Genomic DNA, 24818 nt, shown 5'->3' with positions numbered 1-24818 from the left:
TATGGAGTATTACATTGTAGAAATACACTATAATTCATTTATCCATTCTCCTGAAGATATTTTCTTTTTCTTTTTGCTATTACAGACCATTCTGCAACAAACATTGTACGTATCTCGTGTTGCATATGTACAAGAGTTTCTCTAGGACAGTTTTTCAAACTTGTGGTTACAATTGTAGGTCACAACAAGCAATTTTTCTAATGAAACAAAATAGAATAGAAGATATCAAAGTACATTCTGTAGAGTAAGGGTGTTGACTGTTTCTGGAAGCTTTTGGTTTGGTTGTGTGTGTGTGTGTGTGTGTGTGTGTGTGTGTGTGTGGTATATATGTGTGCCAGAATGTAAAATGCATTTCTTCCTATGGATCTAGTCAAAAAAGTTGGAAAAATATTGCTCTATTGCCGTGATTCTTAAATGTTAGTATGGACCAGAATCACCTGGAAGGGCCTGAGAGTTTGCATTTCCAACAAGCTCCCATGAGGTGCTGATGCTACTGGTCTGAGAGTGACATTTTAAGAATCACTGTTCTGTATTACATTCCTAGGAGTGGAATTACTGTGATATAGGGTATGTATATATTCAACTCCATGAGCAGGGTTTCAAAATCTCTTTCATATCCTTGCCAAGACTCTTTAGTGTTGGACTTTTCATTTTTGCCAGTCTAAAATGTTTGAAGGTATCTCATTGACTTCATTTGCAGGTTTCTGATTTCCGATGAAGTTATGCTTGTAATCATACATTTATTAGCCTTTTCAGCAACTTTCTGTGCATTGCCTGTTCCATTTCTTTCCCCACTATTTGATTGCCTAGTTTTTCATATTATTTACAGAAATTATTTTTAAATTCTGGATATAAACACATGTTGCTTATTTAGCAAATATATTCTTCCAGTGGGGGGGCTTATCTTTTAAACGTTATTTCTGATATCTTTTGTTAACCAGAAATCTTTCATTTTAATGTAATGAGATCATCAGTATTTTATTTGATGGTTTGTACTTTTTGAGTCATTTCAAGGAAATCCTTCCCTACAAAACCAACAAAAAGTACACAAACAACCCAATGAAAATGGCCAAAAGATATGAACAAGAAACTCACAGAAGAGAAAACATGAATAACCAATTAATTACAAAATCTTATTAATAAGTAATCAAAGAAATGTAAAATAAAACTACAGTGAGAAACCATTTAACACCCAGGAAGTTGGTATACATTTAAAGGCCTGACAGTGCCAATGAATGAATATAAATGAGGTGAATATAAATGAGGGCAATCGCTTTTATGAACTCTGTAGCAATATCTAGTAAAATGGAAGATGCTCATACACTATAAGTCAGCAATTCCACTCCTAGGTATCTATCTTAGAGGAACTCTTACATGTGAACATTAGATGTTATAAAGATATTCATCGTAGCACAGTTTATAAACAGCACACTTGTTCATCAGCAGGAGAATGGATAAAGCATGGTATATTCATAAAATAGAATATTGTACAGTATAGAAAATGAATAAAATAGAATTACAGGTATCAATATACATGAAACTCACAAACATAATGTTGAATGAAAAAAGCTACTTGCAGACTTCTGGTTTTAGTGCCAATGTGTAAAGTGCTTGGAAGTTATCATTCATGTCTTACATCAAGAAAAACAGCTGAACAAATAAAACAGCAATGACTTTTCTTGGACCCATCAGAGAATTGAAGTCACAGAGCAAATTGCAACCCCCAAGTCTGGAAAGATAGGCAATTACAGAGAATCACAGCCCAGATCTGCTTTTCAGGAGCAGAAAGCACTGTAGCCATAAACTGGTACGGACACTTACGCAGTAACTTTGACAAACTGCTGGAAGCGGGGTGTAGATTGTTTGAGTGACAAACTCTAGGGGCCTCAGTCTATGAAGGCCCTCATATTTTCATGATTTTTACCTCCAGGAACTCCATTAAGTTCTCAAGGGGAAGGGCCAAGAAACAATCTCCTGTTCCTGGCATGAGGAAGGGAAAAGTAATCATTTTGAAATCTACCCAGAGCTTCTACCTAACAAAGGGATACCCAGCAAGTGAAACATCTTTACCAAAGCCTTCTCCAGCCTGGGAGAAGTGAAATTATCCAACTCCGGAGGCCTCTAACCTTCCTGTCTCATCTAAGGGGGGGTGGGGGGGACTAGAAGACACTTGTGAAGGTTACAGGCTGGGGACACAGACATGCTAAAAGACTTGAGACTTAATTATGTGATTACAGAATGTTTCTCCCTGCCCCACAGATCAATGGGGCTTCAATATAATAACTATGGACTACAGCTGAAAGACTTGCAAGATTCAGACTCCATTTAAGGAGGTATTAGGGAGTCTGAAAGAAAATAGGGGAGAAAAAGCAAGAACATTAGGGGAAATTGAAACCTCTGACACCTACAGCTAGAGTAAACACTAAACACCATCAACTCCTTGCCAGATTAACATAAAACCTGTACTAATGGTCTGTTTACCTTAACTCCTCTTAACTTAGACATCATGTCCAGTTTTCAACAAAAAAAATGGCAAGGCATGCTAAAAGAAAAGCCAGTCTGAAGAGACCAAGCAAACATCAGAACCAAACTCAGATATGCAAGTTTTAGAATTATATGATAATATTTAAATTTAACTTAAATTTAAAATAACTATGATTAATATGCTAAAGAATCTATTAGAGAAAATAAACAATATGCAAGAACAGATGGGTAGTGTAAACAGATAGAAACTCAGAAGGAGATGCAAGAAATCAGAAACACTAAAAAGAAATGCTTTTGATAGATTCATCAGTGGACTGGAAGTGGCCAAGGAAAGAATCCATATGCTTGAAGACATGTCAATAAAAACCTTCCAAACTGAAATGCAAAGAGAAAAAGAACTGTAAAAAAATTGAAAATAATATCCAAGAGCTATGGACAATTTCAAAAGGTATAACATACATGTGATTGGAATACCAGAAGGAGAATAAAGAAAAGGAGCAGAAGAGATAGCTGAAGTAGGAATGGCTGAGAAGTTTCCAAAATTAATGGTAGACACGGGACCACAGATTCAGGATCTGGGAAGACAATATCAATCAGGATAAATAACCCCAGACTAAGTGTATCATGTTCAAACACAGAATACTGATCCAAAGAGAAAATCTTGAAAACACCCAGAGGAAACACTTTACCTATAGAGGAACAATAAGAATTACATTGGATCTCTCATCAGAAATCAGACACGCAAGAAGAGAAAAGTGAAATATTTAAAGTATTGAAGGAAAAAAACACCCATCTAGAAATCTGTATACAGCAAAACAATCCTTCTAAAGTTAACCAAAAAATACTTTCTCAGACAAACAAAAACTGAGGGAATTTGTCAGCAGTAAATCTGTCTTGTGAGAAAAAAAAATTTTTTTTTAAGTTTTTCCAGAGAGAAGGAAAATGATATAGGCCAGAAAATCAGATCTCTATAAAGAAAAGAAGAGCATAGGAGAAGGAATACGTGAAGGTAAAATGAAATCTTTTATTTTCTTATTTTTAAGTGATCTAAAAGATAACTATTCAAAGTAATGTGTTAGGTAATTATAGCATATTGATAAATGAATGTTATAAGGCAGGAATGTTATAAGGAATAGGAGGGAAGAATTAGTATTTGGTGTATATAACTATTATAAGTTACCTGCACTACCTGTGAAGTGGTATGATGTTATTTGAGAGTGGGCTTAGATTAGTCATAAATGAGTATTGTAAACTCTTAGGCAACCACTAAAAAATTATAAAATGAAATATAATTGATATGCCAAAAGGGGTGAAAATGGAATCATATAAAATGATACCCATCCTCCATAATCTTTTCCACAAAATAGAAACTGTCTAACTCATTTTATGAAACCAGCCTTAGCTTAATACCCAAACCAGATAAAATCATTAAATAAAGCAAAACTACAGATCAGTATCTCTCAGAGCACAGAGAAAAATCTTAAATTTTAGGAAAATAAAAATAGTTTGATTGAAAAATTAAAATATTTGGAAATGAAATCCAACAGGTATAAAAATAATTATATTTCATGATCAAGCAAGATTTATTCGAGGTGTCTATGGCTGATTCAACATTTGAAAATCAATTAATATAATCTACCACATCAACAAACTAAAGAAAAATTATATAATTATTTCAATTGATGTAGAAAAGGCATTTGACAAAATGAAAACTCATTCATGACAAAAACTCTCAGCAAACTAGGAATAGAAAGAAACACCCTCAACCTCCTTAAGAATATCTACAAAACCCTACAGCTAACATACTTAATGGTGGGGAACTGGGTGCTTTCCCCTTTGATCAGGAATAAGACAAAGATGTACCCTCTCCCTGTTTCTTTTCAGTATTGTACTAGAAATGCTAACTAGTGCAATAAGAAAAGAAACAGCACACAGATTGAGAAGAAAAACAAATTGTCTTTTTTCACAGATGACATGTATGTCTATGTAGAAAATTCCGAAGAATCAATAACAACAATGTGAAAGAACTATGGGAACTAATAAATGCAATATAGCAAGGTTGGAGGATACAAGGTTTATATGCAAAAGCCAATTGCTTTTCTGTACACCGAGAAATGAACAATTGAAATTTAAATTTAAAACTCAATGCTGTTTACAAAAGCACCACAAAAAGTAAAATACTTACGTATAAATCTAACAGAATATGTACAGGATCTATGTACAGAAAACTATAAAACTCTGATGAAAAATTAAAGAAGATGATAAATGCAGAGATATTTATGTTCATGGATTGCAAGACTTAACACTGTTAAGAAGTCAGTTGTACCCAAATTGATATGTAGATTCCACACAATCCCAACAAAATCCTGGCAAGCTATTTTGTAGATATAGACCAACTGATTATAAGTTTATGTGGAAAGACAAAAGACCCAGAATATCCAACATAATACTGAAGAAGAGCAAAGTTGGAGGACTAATACTCCATGTTTGAGATTTACTATAATCAAAAAGGGTGGTGTTGGTGAAAAAAAAGACATAGATCAATTGAGCAGAATAGAGACTCCAGAAATAGACTCACACAAATATAATGAACTAATCTTTGACAAGGGAGCAAAGGCAGTTCAATGAAGAAAGGGTAGTCTTTTCAACAAATTATGCTAAAACAACAAACTGGTTATCTACATGCGAAATAGGAATCTAAACACAGATCTCAAAATGAGATCTCAAAAATGAGGTCTCAAAAAAATGACCTCAAAATAGGTCATAGACCTAATGTAAAGCACAGTACTATAACACTTATAGAAGAAAATAGAAAATCTAAATGACCTTGTGTTTGGTGATGCATCTATATATAGACACAACACCAAAAGCATGATTTGTGAAAGAAAAAAATTGATAAATCAGACTTTATTAAATTTATAAACTTCTGTTTTGTGAAAGACACTTTTAAGAAAATCAAAAGCCAAGCCACAGACTAGAAGAAAATATTTGTAAAACATTTCTAATAAAGGACTTTCATCCAAAATACAAAGACATGTCTTTGAGACACTTTGTCTTTTTCACAAAGACATGGAAGTCAACAGTAGTGAAACAAACAACCCAATTAAAACATGGGCAAAATGTAAGAACAGTCACCTCACCAAAGAAGTTATATACATGTCAAATTAGCATATGAAAAGCAGCTCATCATCGCTGTCATCAGGGAATTGCAAAATAAAACAGTGAGATGCCATTACACACCTATTAGAATGGCTAAAATTCACAATACTAAATGCTATTGAGGATGATGAGCAACAGGAACTCCTACTCATTGCTGGTGAGAATAGAAAATGTTACAACTTCTTTGAAGTCAGTTCAGCAGTCTCACAAAGCTAAACATTGTTTTACCGTATAATCCAGTAATTACGCTGTTATTTACCCAATTGATTTGAAAACCTATATTTATACAAAAACCAGCATGTGAATGTTTATCAGTTTTACTCATAATTGCCAAAAACTGGAAGCAATTAGAATGTCCTTCAGTAGATGAATGGATACATTCACCTGTGCTGCATCTATACAGTGGGATATAATTCGTCAATAAAGAGAGCTGACAAGCCACAGAAAGGCACAGAGGAACTATAAATATATTAATAAGTGAAAGCCAGTATTAAAAGACTATATACTGTATGATTCCAATTATGTGACATTACAGAAAACACAAAAATGTAGAGATAGTAAATGACCAATGGTTGCCAGGAGTTCAGGGGGTTGGAGAAGAGAGAAATAGGGGAAGCACAGCATTTTTAAGGCAGTAAAGTTATTCTATAAGATAATGTAATGGTGGATGCAAGATATGCATTTGTCAAAGCCCATAAAACTGTACAGCATGAAGAGTGACCCTTAATGTATACAAATATTAAAAAATCATTTGAGAGATTGGGGAACCCCGTGAAAGCATGAAGACTATGACAAGACAATCTTACAGATATATGAAGCAACCTCAATGAAGGTATGTGGGTGAAAGATGCTGACTTAAGTATCTTTGGAAATATGTGGAGTCTAGAAGACTAAAAACAGAAGTCACTGTACCCTAGTTAATAAGGTTGCACATAATCACTGTACCCTAGTTAATAAGGTTGTGTCTCATGAGGGTACTGGTTAACAATCCTGATACTGATACACATGTATAATGAAATGGAGCAATTAAGTAAATGGATGGCAGGTGGTGGGAGCCAGGTTTCTCACTGGTAGAATTCACAGACAAGCAAAGAAAAGAAGCTAGAATGATCCATATAATGGTTTAGAGTTGGAGACAGCAGCATGAAATCATGTTTAGCTTAGTATAGATATAGATGATTATATATAAAATATTTATAGATATGTATATATACACAGGTTAGTATAAGCATAATTTTTTCTCTGTCAGCTGAGAGGGTCTAAATGAAGTGATACTCCATTGGCAACAAGCATGTTCAGTGCCCAAATCTTAGTTTGTAATACCATTCTCTTGTAAAAGGAACCAGGACTCCTTAGAGATATGACTGATTCTAGTAGTGGGGCAGGAAATGTACAAGATGAGCCTTGAACATTTTGTAGTGACAGAAAGTAAGAAAGTGCTGAAAACAACAACATAAAAACATTGTTGGGAATATGCCAAAGGAGCACAAGAGCCAACTGAAAGAGTTTCCAGTGACCAAAGCTGGAACAACTTGTGCAACAAACTAGGTGAATTAATATTGGATTATAACCTAAAGTATAGGATAAATAGCTATGACTGCATACTGATAATAAAATGATTGAGTAAATCAAATAACTGGGGGAGATAAGATAAATATCCCACACAGAAGAATTTTAAATAATTTACATAGATGCTCCATCTCAAACTGGGGGAGCATAACTTTCCACTTCTTAGTTTTGAGGTATTGAGTGACTTATTTCCAAAGAGTACAGTATGGAAAGGCAAGAAAAAAAGACTAATATTGCAGCGTAGAAACCTAACAAACACTGCCTCAGCCAGTTGTTCAAGGCCAACATCAACAGTCATTAATCACGATGATAGTATGCATACTTGATGTGATATGTTCAAAATTGAACTTTCCTCTCTGGTCTTCCTTCTCATAATCCATAACTCCAATCTAACATGAGAAAAACACCAAAAAAAAATATATAGTAGTGGGCCATCCTACAAAATACCTGACCAGGATTCCTCAAAACTGTCAAGATCATTAAAAACAAGAAGTCTGAGAAACTGCCACAACCAAGAGGAGCCTAAAGACACATGAAAACTAAATGTACGTGGTAACCTGGATGGAATCCTGAAACAAGAAAAGGATATTAGGGAAAAACTAAGGAAATCTAAATAAACTATGGCCTTTGGTTAATAATAAGGTATCAATATTCATTCATTCATTTTAACAAATGCACCATAGCAATGTAAGATGTTAATTATAGGGGAGACTGGGTGTGGGGTATGTGGGAACTCTTTGTACTACCTTCTCAGTTTTTCTGTAAATCTAAAACTGTTCTAAAAAATAATGTACTTTTTAAAAATTTAAAACAGATACCTGCATAAAAATGCATACAGTTTTATACTATTTATGTAAAGTTCAAAACATGCAAAACAGAACTGTATATTGCAGAGGGATGCCAGGAAGTTTCATCCTGTACTATCACTTGGAGTATCTGTTTTTCTGTTTCACAGAAATGGTAATATTGTTTTTGAGCCTAGCTGTATCTTTCTGTGTGTGTGTGTGTGTGTGTGTGTGTGTGTGTGTGTGTGTGTGCATGCGCGTTTGTGTGTGTGTGTGAATATATATGTATGTTGGTGATACGTACATACATACATACCTGTGTGTGTGAATATATATGTATGTTGGTGATATGTTCATACATATCTCTGTGTGTGTGTGTGTGTGTGTGTGTGTGTGTGTGTGTGTGTTTGGAGCAGAGAAGATGCATCCAAGCAAGAAGTGACCAAGCCACGTCTACCAGAAGTCATCTTGATTTTTAAAAAATGTTCATATCAAAGGGAGCCATCTTAGTATGGATCTTTCCTACTTGGTGAGAAACTTGCAGTATGTTTCACATACTCCTTTCTATGGTAATTTAATTTGATGATGCTTTTATGATAAGTATTTCAGAGCCAAAACTCTAGATCACCTGAAATTACTTAAGTGAATCACAAGTCAGTCAATCTGTGCCTTTGCCTTTATGATACAAGTGTAGTTAAATCTAAATGTGCAATATCCAGCTTCTAAAGTCTTTGAGACACAAAGAGACTCTTATTATATAACGTTTAATATATTTATTTGTGTTTTAGTGGTTAACTCATTTAAGTGGGCTCTATTTTCTAGCTCTTTGCTTATGCCGCTTTTCTCTGAATTCTTCTCAAGTTCCATTAAACTGTAAAGGTTATAGTTTATCCTAGCTAACATATAGAGATTTTTTTCTTCCATCTTTTCTTATTGTAGTAAAACACATGTAACTTGAGATCTACTCTGTTAACAATAATGTAACTTGAGATCTACCCTCTTAACAATATTTTAAGTATACGTTACAGTGTTGTTAACTATAGGCACAATGTTGTCCAGCACATCTCTAGAACTTTTCATCCTGCATGACTGAACTTCATAAGTATTGAATAGCAACTCCCCATTTCCTTCTCCCTTCAGCCCCTGACAACCACCATTCTACTTTTGCTTCAATGAGTTTGACTACTATAGATAACCACATATAAGTGAAATCATGTAGTATTTGTCCTTCTGTGACTGGCTTATTGCATTTAGCATAATGCACTCAAGATTCATCCATGTTGTAGCATATGACCAGATTTTCTTCCTTTTTCTGGATGAATGGTATTCCATTGTATGTGTATACCACATCTTCTTTATCCACTCATCCATGATGGATATTGCCACCTCTTGGCTATTGTGAACAGTGTTTTCATATGTGTTCAGATATCTCTTTGATATTCTGATTTTAATTCTTTTGGATAAGTATCTGGAAGTGGGATTGCTGGACCATATGGTAGTTCTATTTTTCATTTTTTGTAGCACCTCCATACTGTTCATAGTGGCTGCACCATTTTACATTCTGCCAATAGTGTACAGGAATTCCAATTTGTGTACATCCTTGCCAAATTATTTCCTGTATGTGTTCTTTGAAGAAATGTCTATTTAGGTCTTTTGCCCATTTTAAAAATTTTTTATTCTTTAATGTTTATTTATTTTTGAGAGCGATAGAGTGAGCAGCAGAGGGGCAGAGGGAGAGGGAGAAAGAGAATCCCAAGCAGGCTTCATGCTGTCAGCCCAGATTGCAATGTGGGGCTCAATCTCATGAACCTATGAGATCATGACCTGACCTGAAAGCAGGAGGTGGTTGCTCAACTGACTGAGCCACCCAGGTGCCCCTTGCGTGTTTTTTTTTTTTTTAATTGGGTTATCTGTCTTTTTGCTGTTGAGTTGTAACAGTTCCTTATATATTTTAGATATTAACTTCTAATAAGATATTTGGTTTATAAATATATTCTTCCATTCTGTTGGTTGCCTTTTCACTTTGCTGATTGTTTCCTTTGCTGTACAGAAGTATTTCAGTCGATGTAGTCCCACTTTATTTTTGTTTTTGCTGCCTGTGCTTCTCATGTAATATTCAGTTGACTGGATTTTGACTGAATTCAGTTGAGTTGACTTTTGTGTGTGGTATAAAATAAGAGTCCAGTTTTGTTATTTTGCATGTGGGTACCAACTTTTCCCAGCACCATTTGTTGAAGGAACTATCTTTTCCAAATTATGTATTCTTGCCCCTCTGTTGATCAGTTGACTGTATATGTGTGAGTTTATTTCTGGGTTCTATTCTCTTCCATTGGTCTAGATAACTGTCTTTATGCTAGTTTGCTCTTTTGATTACTGTAGATTTGTAATATGTTTCAAAATTAAGTGAGAGGCCTCCAGTTTGTTTCTTATTTTTCACGATTGCTTTGGCTATTTGGGGTCTCTTGTGGTTCCATATGAATTTTAGGATTGTTTTTTTCTATTCCTATAAAAACTATTGGGATTTTGATAGGAATTGCATTAAATCTGTAGATCACTTTAGGTAGTGTGTAAATTTTAACAATATTGTTTTCCAGTCCATGAACATGGGACATTTTTGCATTTGTGTCTTCTTTAATTTTTTTTAGCAATGTTTTGTGGTCTTCAGTGTACTAGTCCTTCATTTCCTTGGCTGTCTTTTTTTAATTGAAGAATGATTGACATTTGAAAAAGCTGTACATATTTATTTTGCATTTTTTTGTCAATTTTTTATTTACTTTCTAGTTAAAATATAGTGTAATACTGTTTTCAGGAGTAAAATTTAGTGATTCATCACTTACAACATCCAGTAAAGCTGTACATATTTAATGTATGAATCTTGATGAGTTTGAAAATAAATGTACACCATGAAACTATCACCATATGCAATGCCCTAAACTTAACCATCACCTCTAGAAATTTCCTTCCTCCTCCTTTGTTTTATCATAACATTTAACATAAGATCTACCCTCTTAATGAATTTTAAGTATCTGATATAGTATTGATAACTATATGCACCATGCTGTACAGTAGATCTATAGGATTTATTCATCTTGCATGAACATCTTTGATGAACATCTCCCCAGTTAGCCCTCCTCCCAGCCTCACAGTAAACATGATTCTACTCTGCTTTTATGAGTTTGGCTGTGTTGGATGCCTGATATAAATGGGATCATGTAGTATTTCTTCTGTGTTTTGTTTATTTCCCTTGGAATAGTGTCTTCCAAGTTTATGTTGTAGCAAATGAAAAGATTTTCTTTTTTTAAAGGGCCAAATAATATTCCATTGTATTTATACACATTTTCTTTATCCATTCATCTGTCAGTGGACATTTAGGTTGTTTCCATGTCTTTGCTATTGTAAATAATGCTGCACTGCACAAGGGAATGCAGATAGTTCTTCCAGATCCCAATTCCAGTTCTTTTGGGTATATACCCAGGGGTGGGATTGCAGGATTGTATGTTAGTTCTACTTTTAATTTTTTGAGGAACCTCCATACTGTTTTCCATAGTGGTTATACTGATTTACATTCCCACCAATAGCATATAAGGCTTAGAATTTCTCCATATCCTCACCAACACTTACTTTTTGTTGTTGTTGTTATTAATAGCCATCCTAACAGATGTGAAGTGGTATTTCATTGAGGTTTTGATTTGCATTTTCCTGATAGTTAGTAATATTGAGCATCTTTTTATATACCTGTTGGCCATTTGTATGTCATTTTTGCAGAAATTACTATTCAGGTCTTTTGCCCGTTTTTAAAATTGGGTTATTTGGGGTTTTTTGTTTTGTTTTGTTTTGTTTTGCTATTGCATTTCAGGAGTCCCTTATATGTTTTAGATATTAATCCTTTATCAGATATCAGATATATGATCTGCAAATATTTTCTCCTATTCTGTGCCTTGCTTTTTCATTTTGCTGATTTTTTTTGGCTGTACAGGTTTTTAGTTCTAATCATACTTGTTCATTTTTGCTTTTGTTGTTGCTTGTGCTTTGATGTCATATCCAGGAAGTCATTGCCAACATCATTGTCCAGAAGATTTTTTCTCTAATTTTCTTCTAGGAGTTTTTGGAGTTTCAGGTCTTATTTTAAAATATTGAATCCATTTTGGGTTGATTTTTATGTGTTGTGTGAGTTAAGCATCTACTTTAATTCTTTTGCTGTGGGTATCCAGTTTTCTCAACACCATTTATTATGAGACTATCTTTTTACCATTGTGTATTCTTGGCCCCCTTGTCAAAGATCAGTGTACCATAAATATGTGGTTTATTTCTGGGCTCCCTATTCTGTTTTATTGGTCAATATGTTTGTTTCTTATGCCAGTACCATGCTGTTTTGATTACTGTAGCTTGAAATTAGGAAATAAGATGCCTCCTGCTTTGTTCTTCTTCCTCAAGATTATTTTGTCTACTTGGGATCTCTTATGATTCCACATGCATTTGAGGATTTTTTTATTTCCATAAAAATTGACATTGGGATTTTGATAAGGATTATATTGAATCAGTAAATCACTTTGGGTAGTATGAACATTTTGATAGTATTTGCAGTCAATGAATATGGGATAGCTTTCCATTTATTTGTGTCTTTTTCAATTTCTTTCATCAATGTTATGTAGTTTCCTGTGTACAAGTCTTTAAGCTCCATGGTTAAGTTTATTTCTGAGCATTTTATTCTTTTTGATACTATTGTAAATGGGATTGGCTTTTTTCTTATTTCATTTTCATGCAGTTCATTGTTAGGGTGTAAACATTTAGAAGGATTGATACTTTCATTGTTAGTGTAAACATTTAGAAGGATTGATATTAATTCTTCTTTAAGTGTTTGGTAGAATTCACCCATGAAGCCAGCTGGTCCTGGGCTTTTCTGTGCTGTGAGATTTTTGAAGACTGATTCAATCTCATTACTAGTTATAAATCTCGTTAGATTTTCTATTTATTCATGATTTAGTCTTGGTAGGTTGTACATTTCTAAGAATTTATCCTTTTCTACGTTATCCAATTTGTTGGCATACAGTTGTTCATAGTAGTCTCTTGTAATCCTTTCTTTTTCTGTGGCATCAGTTATAACATCTCCTCTTTTTTTTTCTGATTTTATTTGAGTCTTCCCTCCTTTTTCCTCTACCTAGCCAAAGGCAGTAAATTTTGTTGCTCTTTTTAAAAAGCCAGCTATTAGTTTAGTTGATTTTTTTCTAGTTTTTCTAATCTCCTTTGTTTATTTCTGCTTTAGTTTTTATTTCTTTCCTTCTACTAACTTTGGACTTAGTTTGCTTCTTTTCCTAGTTGCTTAATTGTAGAGTTAAGTTGTTTATTTGAAATCTTATTTTATTTTAAATATATATATATACATATATATATGTATATATATATATATTTACATGTATATATATACATATGTATATATATATATTTTAAAAGTTTATTTGTTTATTTTGAGAGAGAGCACACGAGCAAGGGGAGGGGCAGAAAGAGAGGGAGAAAGAGAATCCCCAAGCAGGCTCCACACTGTCAGCACAGAGCATGATGTGGGGCTCAAACTCACCAACCGTGAGATCATGACCTGAGGTGAAATCAAGAGCCAGATACTTAACCGACTGAGCCACCCAGGTACCCCTTTATTTTATTTTTTAAGTGGGCTCAACTGCCCAGGGTGGGGCTTGAACTCAAGACCCTGAGATCAAGAGTCACACATTCCACCAACTAAGCCAGGCATCTCTAAGACTTTTTGTTTTTGTTTTTGAGAGAGAAAGAGAGAGAGAGAGAACAAATGAGCATGAGCAAGGGAGGGACAGAGGGAGAAGGACCCGAGCTAGGGCTAGGACAGAACCCGAGCTAGGGCTAAATCTCACGACCATGAGATCATGACCTGAGCCAGAATCAAGAGTCTGACGCTTAACTGACTGAGCCACCCAGGTGCCCCATGAGATCTTCTTTTTTAATGTAGGCATTTATCACTATGAAATTCCCTCTTAGTTCTGCTCTTGCTGTATCCCATAAATATTGTTATCTTCTGATTTCATTTGTCTCAAGATATTTTATAATTTCCCTTCTGATTTCTTCCTTGACCCATTGGTTGCTTAAAAGTATGACATTTAGTTTCCTTCCACATATTTGTGAAATTTCTAGTTTTCCTTCTGCTGTTGGAAGTAAGGTATTGAAATCTCCTAGTATTGTATTGTTGTGTATTTCTACTTTCACTTCTCACTGTTTGCTTCATATATTTAGGTGCTCTGATGTTGGGTGCATATTTATTTATAGTTATATCTTCTAGGTAAATTAACCCTTTTGTCATTATATAATGCCCATTTTTGTCTCTTGTGACAATTTTGACTTAAAGTCTATTTCATCTGATATACACATGGCCAACCCTGCTTTCTTTGGTTATCATTTTTATAGAATATCTTTCTCTATCCTTTCATTTTTAGTTTATATGTGCCCTTAAATATAAAGTGAGTTTCTTATAGACAGATTATACTTGGATCTTGTTTTTTTAATCATTCAACTACTCTTGTGTCTTTGATTAGGGAGTTTAAAATACTTACATGTAAAGTAATTATTGGTAAAGACTTACTATCATCATTTATTATTTGTTTTCTGTCTTGTAGCTCTTTTGTCCCTCTATTCCTCTCTTGATGTCTTCCTTTTTGTTTCATTGATTTTTTGTACTAATGTATTTTTCCTTTTTTTCCTTTTGTTTATCTTTTATAGGTCTTTTCTTTAGGGTTACAATGGGGTTTCCTTAAAACATAACAATCTATTTTAAGCCGATAAGAACTTAAATTTATTTGCTTTCGAGGGCTCTTTTTTGTTTTCTTGAATGTGTGTGTGTGTTTTGTTTTTTTTTTTTTTTATAGCATCCCATTCCTAATAGAATATTGTCTCCTTTCTCTGAGGGTACTAGTGATGTTTTTTTGAAGTTTTCTTCCTTGCATGGTCTGTTTTCTTTTTCATTTGCTTTCATTTCTGTTTGTTTGTTCTGTTCTCTCTTTCACATTAGAGGCTTCCCACAGATACAGTTGATACCAGATCCGGGTAATCTGTGCCTATATATATGAGTAGGTGCCAAAAAGCAGATTGGAAGCTCTAAGCACCTGAGTGGCCCTTGCTGACTTTTAGCTTCACTTTAAAGTCATCTGGCTGGTCCATTTGTTGGAGAAATTCCCCATCGCAAATCAGTATTTTTTTTAATCTTTTCTCTTGGGGCTAATCATATTTAGTGTGCATTATTTCTCTTAATCTTCTTGTGTTCAGATATAGTATTTACACCCTCATCTGTGCCTGACATTCCCCATATTTAGAAAATGAGCTACCAGTATTCACCATGATTGGGGTTGGCCTTTCTCCAGTAGCTAGGGGAGGATCTTTCAAGATCTAGTTGTTTTTTAAGCAACTTTCAACCTTCCCACTTTATCTTAATCTCATCCCTTTACCTTCATTTTCAGGGGTACCTGAAGCTTTCAGTTCCTAAACTGTTTGTGGATTCTTAGGTGTAGTTTGGGTTAGTTCCTGGATTTCCCCACTTCTGGTTTAAGATTCAGCTTTCTTGAGTACACTTATGTAATTATTTTCTAGCTTCCAGAGTACTGCTGCTATTGCCTCCTTTCCTCGTTCTTTCTGACCTCGTGGGTTTGTGTTTAAAAAAAAAAAAAAAAAAAGGCCCTATAGTTTTAGAGAGTTTTCTGGAGGGAGTAAAATTAGATGCATGTATTCAATCTGCCATCTTTATCTGAAACTAATTCTTACTACAGTGAAATAGTTGCCTTACCTCCCTCATGTGCTATTTCTGTTGATCCTCGGTTTACATTAGGTGTTATACCTGAAGAACCTTAGCCCTCGGGTGACCGAAAGAGACCTTGTCTCATTGTTCGCTCGGTTCCAGGAGAAAAAAGGACCACCAATTCAATTCCGAATGATGACTGGACGAATGAGGGGGCAAGCTTTTATCACCTTTCCCAGTAAGTACCTTTATCTGGATAATTAATTGTAGCATCAGTTCATTAGAGACTATTTATACCCTCTCTAATTTAGATATAGCCCTTTGATTTCTTCATATCACATGAGAAGCATATGCTTGAACAAGCACATGGGAAGAAGGAAAGAGAAGTAAGGAAAATATGTTTTCAGTGTTCTTCCACCCTCCCTCCTATGCTTCCTCTCCTCCACTGACAGTGCATGACCGCCTTATCCCATTGTCCTCAGGTTTCTCCAGTCATAGCACTTCCCTTCTCACTCTATCAAAATGGACCTTCCCTTTGCTGATGATGGTATTTCTAGTTCAGATTATATTACTTATTTTTTTTTTAATTTTTTTTCAACGTTTATTTATTTTTGGGACAGAGAGAGACAGAGCATGAACGGGGGAGGGGCAGAGAGAGAGGGAGACACAGAATCGGAAACAGGCTCCAGGCTCTGAGCCATCAGCCCAGAGCCCGACGCGGGGCTCGAACTCACGGACCGCGAGATCGTGACCTGGCTGAAGTCGGACGCTTAACCGACTGCACCACCCAGGCGCCCCAATATTACTTATTAATATATTGGTATTCTGGTAGAATACCCTAGTATGCCCTATTCCTTTAGGACTAAGAGATTATATGTTAACATGCTAATTCACTAGTAATTCATAATTTACTAGGGGGTGATGATAAATTCCTTTAACTATTGTTTCCATCTTACTACTTGATCTCAGTATCATAATTAAAAGAGAACAATAATACAGGAATTTCATTTTCTATAGCAGACCAGACTGTCTTTTCTGGTGGAAGCTGGGTAGGAGCTCTACCTTTCATTATCCCTAACTACCATTACTTATAAACAGCCTAGTAATCTATGTATAGGCAAGTGCTTTTACACATAAACCATACTAAACTCCCCTCTGCTTCTTTAGAATTAACTTCTTTAGATTAAACTATTTTTCCTATCTTGTTAAGGTTTGTGGATCCTCTACACTAGCGGTTTTCAGTCCTTTTGTAGAAGGACCCCTTTTAAACTTAAAATATTTTTCATTGACCCCAAGCTAATATGATCCATTAATTGAAAAATATATAATAAAAATATTTTATAAAGTCAGTACTTTAAGGTGTATAGCTGTTTTATAACAGCAGTATAACATTTGAAAATTTGTAGTATATACATATGTAAGACATAAATTGGTTTAGTCTAAAGACATTGCTTGTCTACTTATGATTTCACAGACTCTGGGCAATAATTTCACTTCTAAATTTTCTACATACAGGCTCTGAGACTGTTAAAAACAGTTGAAAGTTGAAAACTCCTGCTATCCTTGCTATACACTGTATACTCACACCTCAAGTATCCATATGCCTATAAGATTTCTTAAACTTATTTATTCCAATGAGGGCTCCCACTCTCCCATCAAAAGAAAAAAGCAAAATGTCCTCAGTACCATGATAACATCTTTTATTTGTGTCGTCCATTTTGAAAATGGTTTCATTATCATAATACCTATAATCTGTTATCTAAGAGGTTTATAGATTATTGGTTATAGCTTTGTCACACTGTCTATATTCTTGTTTCTTTACCTTTATCTTTGTGTTAGGAGACATTCAAACATCATTTTAAGTTTTTATTGTCATTCTTAGCCATTAGTTTAATCTTGGTGAGTTATACAAATTTGAGATTATGGAAAAGATAATAAAATTAAGAACTATATAGGCTTGTAGCCTATATTTAACTCCAAGGCAAAACAACATAAACTAGACTTGGAATAGAATTGAATTACTAAGCCCTATGTAAATTGATGCTTTTTTCTTTCTCTTTTAGATAAGGAGCTAGCACAGCAAGCATTGCATCTAGTAAATGGATATAAACTACGTGGGAAAATATTGGTGATAGAATTTGGAAAGAACAAAAAACAACGGTCAGATCTCCAGGCTGCTACAGATAACACTACAGAAATCAGTGGTAGCTAAAAGATATATAGATGGTGAGTCCCAGGAGGTCTTTCTTGCATCAGAATCTTGGATCTGGGATTTGTGTATAGATAGCAATTTGCTTGGATTTGAAGAAGAGAAACTAACTGAGGGAGAGAAAAATCTAAGATAATCCCCCTCTGTTTCAGAACAAATTGGTAGGAAACATTTTTTATAATCAAAGACTATATAGGACAGACATATGGCAAGTATGAAGTGTAGGGTACAAAGAATATCATTTTCTCAGGATAAATTACAAAAGATTATTTCCAAGGATTTAAAAAATCTTTATAATTCATCTGGGGTCTTAAATATTTGTCCCTAAATATAACATTCTTTCCAAGGTTGCCTCCTATATGCAGAACTAAAAAACTAATTACATGTTGAAATATTTATTTACTAGAGCTCATTTATCCTTCTTTATATCCACCAGTAAATAAATGACCAAGACCCCAGGCATAAACATCAACAAATGCTGTTGAGTAAGAACTGTGAGCAGTGACAATAGGTTGTTTCATAAGTTAGTCCATACACTTAACGAATGCTTCCCCATGAAGTTATCAGTGTCTTCAAAAAGCTATATATTTTTCTAATGAAAGCATTTAGATCAAAATATTAATGTTCTCATAGTCATTAAGCTAGCTACCATTGAGCAATCATTGAATTCAAAGCAATAAACATTGAATCAATATCTAATGTATGTTATGTATTAGGTGTATGAATTTTAGAAGAGGAACATACTAGCAAACAGTACTAAAGGAGGGTGGGAAGAAAGTGTTCTCCAGAAGAGAGTCAGTCATTCCTAAATCCCTCAGTTATTTGTAGTTGCTGGAGAATAGAAAGAATATATGATATAGAGGAAGTAGTACAAACTTTGGAATTGGACTTGTGTTTGAACTTCACAGCCACACTTACCATTTCGTGACCTTGGCAAGTCACTTAATCTGAGCCTCAGTTTTCTCATCTATAAAATGAGGATAATAATACTACTTACCTCACTGGGTTGTAAGGATTAAATGAGATGATATTATTTTAGCTGAAGAACAGGAAGAAAAAAACTGAAGAAAATTTAACAGAGAGTAAGACCATTAAGCACCCCAACATACTTTTAATGAGAGGACAAGAAAAAGAGAAGAGGAAGAAAGAAGCAGAAAACATATTCCAATAAATAATGGCTGTAAATGTCTCAAATTTGATGAAGCATCACCTATACATCCAAGAATTTCAACAAACCCCAAGTAGGATAAAGAAGAAATCCACAGACCCATCATAACAAAAGTGCTAAAACTCAAAGACAAAGAGAAACTCTTGAAAGTAACATGAGAAAAATGAAGCATCACTTACAACAGAACCCCAATCAGATTAACTGCTAACTTTTCATCAAAAACAATGGAGATGGCAATGGGATAACATATTCAAAGTGCTCAAAGAAAACACCTGCCAATATAGAATCCTATATCCAATAAAGCTGTTTTTGAAAATGAAGATAAAATATAAGCCTTCCCACATCATCAAAAACTGTTGTTGCTGGCAGACCTGACTTATAGGAAATAGTAAAGGAAGTTCTTCAGGCAGAAAGCAGTGACTTTGGATAATAATTTAAATCTGTACATATAGAAAAATAGCATGGGTAAAGGTAATTACATAATTAGGAAGGACAGTCTAAATGCATTTTTCTTTCTCTTAATTGATTTTTAAAACAGTTGTATAAAGCAATATGTATATAGTTGCATTATTGGGTTTATAACATATAAAAATGCAATATATTTGCCAATAACAACATAGGGTGGAAGCAAAGCTGTATTGGACTATAGAAATGACTCCAGATGGTAACGCCAATCTACAGGAACAAGTGAAGAAAAGAAATAGGAAATAAGAAAGTTAATATAAAAAAATGACAAATATATATTTTCTCTTCTTCCTTCTCTGAGCTTCTTTAAAAGACAAAATTTCATCAAATAATAACAGTGTATTGTTGGATTTATAACATATAGAAATAATATGTATAACAATAATACCATAAAAAAGTGGGGAAAGGAATAGATTCATGTAGGAATAAGGTGTTTATATCTCATTGGAATTTAGTTTGTATATATCTGAAGCCAACTGAGTTAAGATTTGTATGGTAAGCCCTAGAGCAACTACTATGTAAATAACTGAAAATACTATTAAAGAAACTTAAATTAGAAAATATTCAATGCCAAAGGATAAATAGAGAAACAAAGACAAACCTCAGAGACGTATAAAAAGCAAACAGTAAAATGGCAATCTTAAGTCCACCTATATTAATAATAGCAATAAATATGAATGGATTAAACAATCCAATTAAAGGCAGAGATTGTCAGACTGGGAAAAACACAAGATTCACCTCTATGCTATTTGTTGGGGTTACACTTTGGAGATACAAATAGATTGAAGGTTAAACAGAATTATCAGGCAAATGCAACTATAAGAAAGCTGGAGTGGCTATACTAATACCAGATAAAATAGACTTTAAAACAAAAAATGTCATTAGACACAAAGAGTGACATCTTGTAGTGATAAAAGAGTAGACCCATCAGGAAGAGCAAAATTATATATGCACCTAATAATGGAGCACCAAAATACATGAATCAAAAACTGAACTAAATGAAGGGAGAAATATACAAGTGTACAGTAAGAATTGGGGTATTTAGTACCCCATTTTGAAAAGTAGAACAATTAGATAATAAGCAAGGAAATAGAAGACTCGAACAATGCCATAATGAACTAGACCTTAAAGTGATCTATAAAACACTACCCAGCAAGAACAGAATGCACATTCTTAAGGGCATATGAAATATCTTCAGGATAGATCATATCGTAGACCATAAAACAAACCTCAGTAAATTTAAGCAGACTGAAATCATGCAAAGTATGTCTTCTGACTACATGGAATTGAGTTAGAAACCAATAACAGAAAGTTGGGGAACTTGGAAATATGAAGTAGACACACTTTTAAATGACCAATGGGTCAAGTAAAAAATCACAAGAGAAATTAAGAAATCCTTTGAGATGAATGAAAATGAAGACACAACATACCAAAATGTGGGATGCACCAAAAGCAATGCTTGGAGAGAAATTTATAAACACAAATGCCTATATTTAACAAGAAAAAATATCACATATCAATAACATATCATTTTATACCTTGAGATACTGCGAAAAGAGGAGCAAACTAAACTTAGAGCAAGCAAAAGGAACGAATAAAAAAGATTAGATAAATAAGTGACAGAGAATAGAAAAACATTAGAGAAAGTCAATGAAACTAATGGTTAATTCCAGAAAAAGATCAGCAAAAGTGACAAAATTTTTGCTAGATTGACCAGGGAAAAAAGAAGACTCAAATTACTAGAATCAGAAGTGAAGGAGAGAACATTACTATCAATCTTCTAGAAATAAAAAATATTATGAAGGAACACTATGAACAATCATATACCAATAAATTAGATAACTTAGATGGAATGGAAAAATTCCTAGAAACACAAACTACTGAAACCAATCAGAAACAAAATCTGAAAATGTCTGTAACAAGTAAAGAGGTTAATTAATAACTTAAAAAAATACAAGGAAAACCCCAGGCTCAAATGGCTTCTCAGATAAATTCTAGCAAACACTGAAGAATCAATACAAATTCCTACATACTCTTTCAAAAGGTATAAGAGGAACATTTCTAATATATGCTATAAACATGGAATAACCCTGAAAACATGCTAAGTGAAAGAAGCCAGTCACAAAAGACTGTATAATTATATGATTCCATTTATATGAAGTGTCCGGAATTTGTAAATATATAGAGACAGAAAGTGGATTAGTGGTTGCTCAGGGCTAAGGGTGATAGCTGAATTGTATGAGGTTTCTTTAGAAGTTGGTTAAATGTCCTAAAATTGATTGTCATAATAATTGTACAACTCTATGAATATACTATAAGTAATGAATTGTATGTATGTGAATTATATCTCAAAGTCACCAAAAAAAAGAAATTGGATAAAACCCAACAGTCCATCAATAGGAAAATGAATAAATCAATAATGATACATTCATTTAGTGGAATACTGTACATCCATTAAAATAATGGGGTATATGTATGAATACATTCAGATCTGTTTGGTGTCCAGAATTTTGTACTAATTTAAAAAGCAAGAAATGGTATAATGTGAATGCATTTTTATAAACAAAAGCATTTGTATATGTATGATATATGTATATACAGGTATTTCTGAATAAATTTAGGAAAAAGCTGGGAAATATACATACCAAACTGTAAACCTTTTGGAAGTGGGATTAGATAGGCTTAAAGGGGACTTTTGCTTTACAAAATTTTTAAAGTGGTGTGATTTGGGGTGATTTTTACTTTTTTTCAGTTATTTTTTTTTATTAAAAAAGTTTTTAGTACTCTACAAATGTCTTGGCTTCCAGAATATTTGTCAGGCCTGCTCTGAGAATATCCTCTAACTGTACTCAGGACAAACTCCTATTCCTTTTATATACAGCTCACTTAGGATTAACTCTTCAATTTTAAATATAGTTTAAGGGGAAGAAGTAAGTTATCCTGGTATAACCTCTTGCACATATTACCCAGGGACATAATTCTAAGCTGGACTTTTCAGAAGAAACTTATTCCTGTTGAGTGGAAAATCTCACCTCTGCCCTTTACTAGACCTACAGATCATTAACAATAGAGGAAAATAAAAATAGAGGATGTCCCTCAACTGGTGCATATACAAACTGTGGTATATCCATACAATGGAATCCTACTCAGCAATAAAAACTATGATGAACTGTCATACATGCAACAACTTGGATGAATCTCAAATGCATTTTGCTAAGTAAAAGAAGCCAAACTCAAAAGGCTACTTACTGTTTGATTCCATTTATATAATATTCTGGAAAAGGCAAAACTATAAGGAAAGAAAACAAATCAGTGGATGTCAGGGGTTAAAACTGGCAGACTGATTACAAAATGGTAACACAAAGAATTTGCTTTAGTAATGGAAGGTTTCTGTATCTTGATTATAAGTTACTTAAGTGTATGCATTTCTCAAAATTCGAATTATATACCGGAAAGGATAAATTTTACCATATGTAAATTTTTAAATAAATGTAATTTTTAATGGAGAGAAGAAACAGTTTCTTAAAGTCATTTTTATAAAGTATTGTTCCTATTCTGTGGTCTTTTGATTACATAGAAGACTTAAAGCCACTTAGCTGCTATTTATTTTCTGCACACAGGTCAGCAGAAATCACCAATTAAAAACATCTATACATACACACACAAGCCTACCATAAAAAAAAATCAAAAGACAAACTAGAAAATAATTTGTCATGCACAAAGAGCTAATTTCCTTAATACAATGTATATAATTTTCTTAATGTACAAAAGTCAATAATTCAATAAAAATGTGAGTGAACCAGAAAATTTATAGAAACTGAAATATAAATGAGTAATAAACTAAGGAAAGTGTTCAGAGTAGTAATAAAAATTTGGACAATGAGCTTTTTTTTAAATAAAACATTTTTGATTTACAGAAAAGTCACAAAAATAGCATGAGTTACCATATATCGTTCACCCAGCCTCCCCTAGTGTTAACACTTTATTATAATCATAGTACAATTCTCAAAAACCAAGAAAATAATATTGACACAGTACTATTGACTAATTTCAGACCTTATTTGATTTTTTCCATTTGTCCCACTAATGTGTTTTTATGATCCAGGTTCAAATCCAGTATCCTACACTGCATTTATTATTTATTGCAGTTATTTTGTAAAATGTCCCTAATTGGGGTTTGTCGGATAATTTCCTGTGATTAGACTCAGGTTATGTGTTTTTGGTAAGAATACGACAGAAGTGATGTACCCTTTTTAGTGCATCATATCAGAAGATAGCTAATGCTGTTATGTCTTAATACTGGTGTTATTAACCTCAATCACTTGGTTTAAGGTGTTTGCTATGCTTCACTGTACAGTTACTATTTTCTTCTTTATAATTCATAAACATCTTGTAGGAAGATACATTGAGACCATTCAAATATCCTGTTTCTCATCATACTTGTGTCCACTAATTTTAGTATTTATCAGTTGTTCTTGATGGTGACAGTTACTACTGTGGGGTTTACTAATAGTGATTTTTATTTCTTTCATTGCTTCTATATGTATTAATTGAAATTCTATAAGGAAAAATAACCATCTCCCCTATTTATTTACTGATTTGTTTATATCACCATGGACTAATGGATGTTTATTTTATTCTGACTTAATAACTTAATACCATCATTATTTTCTTCAAATTGTTTCAACTTTTTTTTTAATGTATGAAATTTATTGTCAAATTGGTTTACACACAACACCCAGTGCTCATCCCAAAAGATGCCCTCTTCAATGCCCATCACCTACCCTTCCCTCCCTCCCACCCCCCATCAACCCTCAGTTTGTTCTCAGTTTTTAAGAGTCTCTTATGCTTTGGCTCTCACCCACTCTAACCTCTTTTTTTTTTCCTTTCCGTCCCCCATGGGTTTCTGTTAAGTTTCTCAGGATCCACATAAGAGTGAAACCATATGGTATCTGTCTTTCTCTGTATGGCTTATTTCACTTAGCATCACACTCTCCAGTTCCATCCACGTTGCTACAAAGGGCCATATTTCGTTCTTTCTCATTGCCACATAGTACTCCATTGTGTATATAAACCACAATTTCTTTATCCGTTCATCAGTTGATGGACATTTAGGCTCTTTCCATAATTTGGCTATTGTTGAGAGTGCTGCTATAAACATTGGGGTACAAGTGCCCCTATGCATCAGTACTCCTGTATCCCTTGGGTAAATTCCTAGCAGTGCTACTG

General features: G+C 33.8%; 1 protein-coding gene across 5 annotated transcripts in view; it reads left to right on the top strand.

Moving 5' to 3' along the window:
* Window positions 1–24818, top strand: part of RBM41 (RNA binding motif protein 41) — a 104339-nt gene that overhangs the window by 39844 nt on the left and 39677 nt on the right. For 3 of the 5 annotated variants that reach the window (XM_023248813.2, XM_023248812.2, XM_023248810.2), the window contains exons 6-7: window positions 15838–15985; window positions 17811–23095. In XM_023248813.2, coding sequence (XP_023104581.1) covers window positions 15838–15985; window positions 17811–17959 — 297 coding nt within the window. In that variant the 3' untranslated portion in view covers window positions 17960–23095. Of the gene's footprint in view, window positions 1–15837; window positions 15986–17810; window positions 23096–24818 lie in introns of those variants that run through there. The other 2 variants (XM_023248811.2, XM_045050457.1) reach the window with 2 other exon arrangements.

The sequence above is a fragment of the Felis catus genome, chromosome X (genome assembly GCF_018350175.1).
Source record: "Felis catus isolate Fca126 chromosome X, F.catus_Fca126_mat1.0, whole genome shotgun sequence".
Classification (NCBI taxonomy): Eukaryota; Metazoa; Chordata; class Mammalia; order Carnivora; family Felidae; genus Felis; species Felis catus.
This window is presented reverse-complemented; position numbering and strand designations above follow the sequence as displayed.